Source organism: Ooceraea biroi, chromosome 2, assembly GCF_003672135.1.
Source record: "Ooceraea biroi isolate clonal line C1 chromosome 2, Obir_v5.4, whole genome shotgun sequence".
Classification (NCBI taxonomy): domain Eukaryota; kingdom Metazoa; phylum Arthropoda; class Insecta; order Hymenoptera; family Formicidae; genus Ooceraea; species Ooceraea biroi.
Genome location: NC_039507.1, coordinates 1,380,147 through 1,388,348, shown reverse-complemented (window position 1 = coordinate 1,388,348; position 8,202 = coordinate 1,380,147). Strand labels below are relative to the sequence as shown.

The following is an 8,202-nucleotide window of genomic DNA, read 5'->3' as shown; positions in this document are numbered from 1 at the left end:
AAATAATAATTTCTATAGTTATTATCTTTATATTATAAATTATCTTTATCTACATAATTGTAATCGCTTCATGTGAATATTTTTGCAATACTCGACAATCAGTGGTCGTAATGAATAAACTTAAATTAAATTCTCGGAAGCCAACTATTTATTTCATTAATTAAGCTTCATTATTTGATTCCACGAAACAGATTGATGTAATACTTTTCGTGTGCGATAAGAGAAATGGTGAATGTATAATACAAATTAAATAAAAGTAAATTAAATAGTATGATAATTTTCCATAGAATCACCGATTGATAGATTATCAAAAAGTACAAAAAATTGCAGTGCGTATACTTTCAGTCAAGCTTCGAGCAGAATTTAGTAAAACAGCATTTTTTGGAAAAAGATATGTATGTAGGATAATAGAAGAAGGGTACAAGTATACATCAGAGATTTATGTGATTATTTCAGAGAATATGGAATTACGTCGGGACGGCACAACGATGATCACGACGATCACGAGATTCATACAGGGACAAGGATGGTAATCAACGATAGTCGATATTATCCTAATTGCAGCGTCAATGAATTTCTTGAATACCGCTGTTCGGGAAGGCAGCCTTGTTCGGGTATTTCCCATACACCCTGCCGCTTCTAGTGACCCTGTAGTGGATTTGCGGTACAGCTTGTATCATGGACATCGTGCTGGACACATGAAGACCGTCGCCGGTGCATAATCGCTTTGCCCGCCGTAAACTGACGGTTTTGTGCTTATGTAGTTGCATCAGACTGTGCCGTTTCTGCTGCTTCAGAATCATCGCAGATGGTATCGTCTGATTGATCGTTAGGCCGGTGGTATAATTTCTTAGCAGCGTAATTAACTTAGCCGAAATTAACTTAGCGATGGGACGTCGGTAATACCACAATAGAACAATCGCGATGATACAGGTGAACCATAAACCGGGGTTGTGATTCGAAACTGATTTGCTCAACCAGAGAAAGAGCATCTAGTAACAAGCAAGTAAACATAGAAATTTTATAACATTGATCACATCAATCGAATTATACTTTCACGCAATATTCTATGAAATTCTTATAACGAAAGAAATCATTGTAAAATGGTTTTATACTACAAGTAATAATTTTACAACTTCTATATAATACACATATTAGAAACATTAATACAGACTGATTAGTTTCGTAATTGGTCTGTATTAGTTATCGTGTAGTATCGGAAAAATCTCTCAATAGCATATTGATTATTATTTATTAATTTAATATTATTAATTTAAAGTTTCATAAGTGACAAAATTTAAATATCGATATTGATAATAATTAAATTTGAAATTAAGAGCGAAAGTAACAATGACGGCCAACGTGTAATGTCACAATGTTTATTGATCAGAAGTTTATTTTAAATGATAACGAAGCTGATAAACAAATAATATTATTATATTTATACATAAAAGATATCTTAAATCAGGAATAAATATTAATTAAAGAAATATGTTACAATGATTAAAACGTTATTAATTCATTAACAATGAAATTAGCTTTATTTTAACTTCCCAAATCAGAAATGATCTAAACAAACTGAACAATGAAGACAAAACAAATGTACCTGATACGATAAGAAAAAGCTTAACGTTTCAATATTCGTTTATGCGAAAATAAAACGTTAATAAAATAATATTTCAAACAGGTCATTCGTTTGACATACTATTGGCACCGGTTTCAAGATCACGCGAGAAACCATCGTACAGTCGGACGATCGATTTCACGGCCGTCGTAGCCTTTTCAAGGCTGTGTACCTTGAGATCCACGTGTGGATCCCAGGTAATTCGCTTAGAGCCCCTACGTTTCGAACACGTTTCTCCCGTGTTGGGCAACGTTTCGACTTTTATGGCTCCGCGACATCTCCGTCGTCGTCGTCGTAACCTTCGCTCTTTCTCTCTCTATCTATCTTTTTTCCACCGGAGTGACCCATTTGGCAAAGACCTCCGGGGTGAATTTCGCATTGGCCGCACGTTTTTACTGTCAGAACTGACCTTATAGATTCCCTCGTTGGCGCTCTGCCTGGAACTGGAGGGTTGGTCGGCTATCCGAAACATAGAATGGCCGTGAACGCCGATACGTGGAAGATGACGACAGGGGCTAGAATCGTAAAAACAAGTATTTGTGAAATTAAATTTTTCCACATGTTTTATCTAAATATATCACCATGCCTTGCCTTCGAAATATTCCATCTGATTTAGATTTTGAGAATAAGAGAATCGCATAAAGAAAACAAGTTTAGATATATAAAATAAAATAATATTCGAGAATATAAAGCAAATGCATGTGAAAGAGAAGAAGCGAGGAAACAGGCGAAATGGAACATTACAGTAACAATATGTAAGTCAATACGAATAATCAATAATTTAGGATACAGCTGCTTTGTTGATTACGATTTAAGCAGATTCAAGAGTACAGGGGTTTCTTGTCGACGAAAATATGAAATATGAGTCTTTTCCACAAGTAAGGGAACGAGGGAGTAATTTCTTGACGCGAGAATCAATACACTGAAACGTTTCATATTTTAATTCTGCGAAAGAAGAAAAGAGCGCAGTGAAAAGTGTCAGAAAATAGATAGACGTAACGCGATTACGGTCAAAATCGTACGTTATATGTCTAGATGTCATAAAGATGACGATTTTTCATGATTTTTTTACAATTCTCGTACATTTTCCAGTGTATTCAAGCATGTGCATTGATGAAAACGGTGGAAAAGTACGAAGAAAGTCAAATAACACACCAGAGAGTTACATGCATTTTAGAAATCCCGCTAGGATGTCAAGGCGAACAGGATAGGAGTATGCTATGCGTTTCCATGTAAACACCTGGAAAATACGGTATTCCGGGTGCTATTGCATAACAACTCACGGATCGTTCGTTAAAATATGTGAAGGTGATTTGCGCGCAGGGACGTTTCGTAGAAACGCTTACTGAACCGAGAGGATACGCATCTGTGATCCGGGGTCGTGACTGCATGTAGCAGTGAATGTGTTACTCGTGAGCTTCTGATGTAACGTATCCTATGCTGGAATTTCTGAATCTTTTTATAAATTTATAAATATTTATTTTTCTATATACATTTATTTTCATATATAACTTTTTATATATAAATTTATAACGTTTATATTTCTATATTTCTGTCTAGTGTATTCTCTACAAATACTGTCTAGTAATCTACAAAAACCCTGCAGATTTCTGAACACTATTCGATATTAATGATATGCTCCAAGTATACCTTGATATCTAAAATCACTGTGAATCTTCAACCTGATGTATCTCCCCGATCTCTACCCCAGAAATTCGCATCCACTGCTGACGCAGTGGCACCCACATTCATCTGTCCTTTCGTGATGGTCGTGTGATGACTCGGGCGGGGTCGTTGTCGCCAATTCTCAGGACGGATAAAAATACCCGTAGGGTAGTGGTGAGGGAGTCTAACCAGGAAGCTGTCACTGATGTTGACAGATCTTGACGACGAAGACTCCTCTTCCGACAATGCGATGATCTCTCATATCTATCCTTCAGTTGTGAACTATCCGCCAGTCTCCGTGGGGACGAGATCGCGACGAATTCAGCGGTTTTACTCACGCGGAAAAATTCTATCAAAAAATGTAATTAAAAAGGCTAGAAAAAGTTGTATAATAACATATGAAGCGGAGCGGGAGAGCGCGAGAATTTAGACAAAAGGATGGCGCCTCTCTTGGACGATCGTCTGACGTTAGCTGGCAAGCGCGACGATTAGTTGACGGTGATACAAAGCGGAATATAGCAAACTTTCATCGAGCATTAAAATGTTCGAAACATAATATTAATAATGAGATATGAACTAGATTTTGTGTTTCCACGCGTAATAATTTTACGGAAATATATTATTTCGCGACACAAGCGGTTACCCGCTTTATTTTATGAAATTTCTGTTTGTTATTTAAACATATTAGATACATAAATTATGCAAATAGAGCAATTCTCTTATTTTACATATTTCATAAGAAACAGTTATGTCTTTTCTGTCTGAATTAACTTCCCCTGAGTGTGCCGAGGAGAACATTTCCTCCGTTAAGATCGGTGCTCCATCTACTCCAGCCTTGCCACCCTTTTGCCATCCCTACTGCTCTCCCGTGACGTCACGGGATCGTGTCAGTAGGTCAGAACCTGGATACGTGACCTGAGTGTGGTGTATGTGTCCATGGTTACGTCATGTATCGGGTGGGCAAGAATTAAAGAGCATTAGGCGCTGTATACAGGAACAATTGCAATGCAATAATAAAACACCGAGTATCGAGGTAATGATTAATGTCGCTTTGAAAAACCGACAGCATTATTGAACTGTGTGTGTCAATGCGTTTGCATATTTATTCTACAATAAAATAATGACAATATAACCACCTCTGATCTAATTGACGTAATAAGCAATACACAAATCAAGGAGAGACAACTAATATAAAGTAAATGTGAATTTAATGATTTAATGATTGTTCTTTACGTGCCATTCTTTTTTTTGAATTCCAAGTTTTGTCAATGACTTTTTCAATAATATTAGATGTAGTATTTGTGTGATACTATAAATATTTGTAATACATATGATAAATATTTTTAATATATATGAAATACCAAAAGAGATTTTAAGAAATAATCCAATAACTAAAAATTTTCAAGTTTTTAAATTTCGTTTAAGTTAAGTTTCTATTTTCAAGTTATAAAAAATAAGATGTTAATTACGTATATTATACGAATTAAACATTGATTGTCTGTGTTGAAAAGATACTATTAGTGATAACAATTTATATTGAACCTTACGCTCAATAAATAAATCGCATCTTTAATTAACTTGTCTTATGGTGTACTTTCATGGTGAAAGCTATATCTTGTTACGATAATATCTATCATTGATATGCACGCCTCAAGGTATAAAAAGGATGATTCGTAAAATTACTCCTTATAGGATTTACATTTGCTGATTACGCACAGCTGATATAATTAATATTAATTAATTGCAGGAAAATTATAGGATTTCCACAATAGAAGGAGACTTATGGAACATTCCATGAACTGATTAACGTAATAACTATATGAAATATAATAAAAATAATGTAAAAAGCATACTAATGTATTATATAAATAATTAAATAAAGACATGATATACCTGCATTATAATTCTACTATTCTCAATAATTTTCATTGAGACAAATTTTACGTCTATACTATTTAAAAAAAAACTTACTTTTTATGTAAGACATTAAATTTTCAGATATACGTAACACAAAAATTGCCCGATGTATCTGAAGTATGAAACAGCTCAGTCTTAAGTTATGTTTGCAAGATTTACCAGAAAAGTGGAAATACAGCAAGTACATTTTTTCCATTAAACTTTCTTATTAACATTGTACGCGTAAGATACGAGCAAAGAATTATTCTTAGTCAATTAATTCGTTCTTATGCGAATTCTTAAATATTTTTCTTTAAGAGAAGGTCAAAGTTTACGAAGTCGTTACGACCTCAACGATTTACCACGATCATTAATTTCTTCCGCAACATTACTTCCTTCTACGGAGTGGAATTTCCTTTGTAAAAGATATCGTCGGTTCTTTGTAGACGACCCACGCGCTTATGATTCTATTCAATGAATGCTTTTCTTAAAAACATACTATCTGAATCCATCCGTAAAGTTGGAAGCTGCAGATTCCAACGATGTAAATCACCGAAATGCTAAAATTGCTGAAGTATAAGCATAAGTATTGACATCTCTCTAGTGATACTAAAGTAGGAAACAAATTATAAAATAAAAGCTTTTCATGTCAGACTCGACTCAACAGGGTTGCGTGATTTTCAACCTTCTAAACTTTATCTGAGAAATATGCTAAAAATACTTGGAATCAAATTTTATTGTAAAGAACACAGGACCCATGAAAATTACATAGAAAATAAAAATTCAATCAAGAACATTTCCGAACTTCAGTTAAGTGAATTTTGAAAAGTTCTAAAAATCTTGAAAGAGACATGCATAATAAAATTCTACGTTGATGTTTATTTTTGCTTTTTTTTAATTTTTGTTTTTTTAAATATCGATTGTGAGGAGAAACTCAGTCGTAAGACTCCTGCACTTGAGGCGCAGCTTAAAGCTATGGGGATAAATGATCGTTAAGCAACGTCGTGATTGCTTACGCGCATTTTCGATGAGCCCGCAATTGATTGTGCGAGGACGAACCGGTCGGGTTACGGACGAATTATCGACAGAATAAAGTGTACGAGTGATAATTAATGAGACGATGTCTCGATGTCTCGATAACGAGGCTTATCGTACGCGCCGGGGGAAGAACGACACGCAAATGAAAAGATACTTTTGCGATCGCTGCGTGCTCGATTAACATTCCATGTGCAGTGTTGGCGGCATTAATCATAAGCATTTCATTTGAACGCACTGCCACTGTCTGAATGAAACATTGCTTCGGCTTCACCGTGTCCTTCGCATTTAAATCAGTACATTTATCTGTTCTCGTATAGAAAGTATAACAGCACACGAAGAAACCGTACGGTAATTTCTCAAATTCTTGCTTTCTTTCCTTGATATCCTTGTTCTCTTTCAAAAAGATTTATCCCTGTAATCGTACCTGTGATCTCAATATGCTTCTGCATGCCGTACGTGATAGCTGAGACTCGCGGGACACCTTTTCCAGTTTCACTTTCATCGTACCTCGGAATATCGGAGAAATCGTGAACGGGTATATAAAAAGGGTACATATCGTACCCGTGGGAATGAATCGTCGCGGTATATTATCCTGCCACATTGATTTATTTCTTGCCGAGCGCGATACGCTTCTATGTTTTGTGCCCCGTGCTCTCCTAATGGGCAATAACGTGGCGATGATCCGCGCAATTATTCCACTCCTCTCCGTTCGCCCTCAGCCAGCGAGGAACGAACAAAAAGGTGACGAAGACCTCGCTACGGTCGCAGCCACTGCACCACTGACCTTGGTACCGAGTAACCCAAGTCGTAGCCCAAGTGATTCAGGAATCGCACAGGGACTTCCAGCGCGCGTAACTTCCAGCTGTGGCATTGCAAAACAGACGATCTCGAGCAATTCCCTCGACACCGCTGAACACTCGACTCAGAAGAACTGCATATTTCAATGTAACTTTATAAAGCTTGCTCCTGCAGTGTCTGTAGACATGCCGATTGTTGGAAGATGCAGAAACACTTGTGTCTGTCGATGGTTGCAGTTCTGTCGAACATATTTCTACATATTTCTACGTAACTTTAAAGCAATTAATTTTCGGTAAAAATTACGTACACTCAAATAAAAAATTCAGTAATTAATAATAAGAAATTTGAAATGTTTTTCTTCTTTACTTTTAGTGTTAAAAAGATGGAAGATAAAAATATTTTTCTACTGTAGAGAATATATTGTTATTCTTTATATTTGTATTAACTTTTATTCCGTTATCTTTATGCATATGTCGATAATACATCACTCTACGAATACTAATTTCTTTTACCTGAATTTATAGCCAGTTGTGTATTTCGTTTATAATAATGAGGAATGAATATAAATTGGTAACAAATTATGTATAGCATATGTATAGCACTGATCGTTATATCAGCGGCTTTGCGGTTTCTAGTTGTGACAGCTGTATTGCACTTAATTGCCAGCAAACCACAGGTATGGCGTTACTCTAGCTGTATCATTAAATATTTAATGGTAACTGAAACCGTTCTCGCGCTCTCGTACTATTACCATGATAAATATTCCACTCACTTTATTCTTCTTTTTCTGATTCTATATTTAAATTCTGTTATGTATCCTTTTGCTATAATTCCGTTATTCTTGTAAAACAATACTTCTTATAATGCATCACTAGGATATATTAATATTATTTTGACATTTATAACATTAATATTTAAATCAACACTTAACTAATAAACAAAAAACAGCATCTTAATTTGCATTTTTCTTCCCTTTTAAGAAATCTAATAGAAATGTATCCTGCCATCGTGAAAGAGTCGCATTCACGCGTATACTCCACCCCCGTTGATCACCTGGAACTTTGTTCCGGCAATGGTGGAATTCGCAAGCCGCGTGTGAGTCATATACGACCCACATCCGCTTTTGAGCCTGGCAGATACCTTCGCAGCCGGCACGAGAGCTTTGTTCGGAATAGCGTTAT

At 35.7% G+C, this 8,202-nt stretch overlaps 1 protein-coding gene across 1 annotated transcript; it reads right to left on the bottom strand.

The window, feature by feature from the left end:
- Positions 1-2,235, bottom strand: LOC113563654. Its single transcript, XM_026975583.1, has 2 exons — positions 2,034-2,235; positions 1-992 (listed from the first exon to the last, which is right to left on the bottom strand). The coding sequence occupies exons 1-2, from the start codon at positions 2,094-2,096 to the stop codon at positions 567-569; spliced, it is 489 nt and encodes a 162-aa protein (XP_026831384.1). The 5' UTR covers positions 2,097-2,235; the 3' UTR covers positions 1-566.
- Between the last annotated feature and the right edge of the window lie 5,967 nt (positions 2,236-8,202).

Bases quoted from the DNA above. Each gene is read 5' to 3' on its own strand.
- LOC113563654 (XM_026975583.1), bottom strand. From the start codon at position 2,096: ATGTTTCGGATAGCCGACCAACCCTCCAGTTCCAGGCAGAGCGCCAAC. The intron at 993-2,033 runs GTCAGTTCTGAC...GCTTGTTACTAG, and splicing joins CCAACGAGGGAATCTATAAG to ATGCTCTTTCTCTGGTTGAG.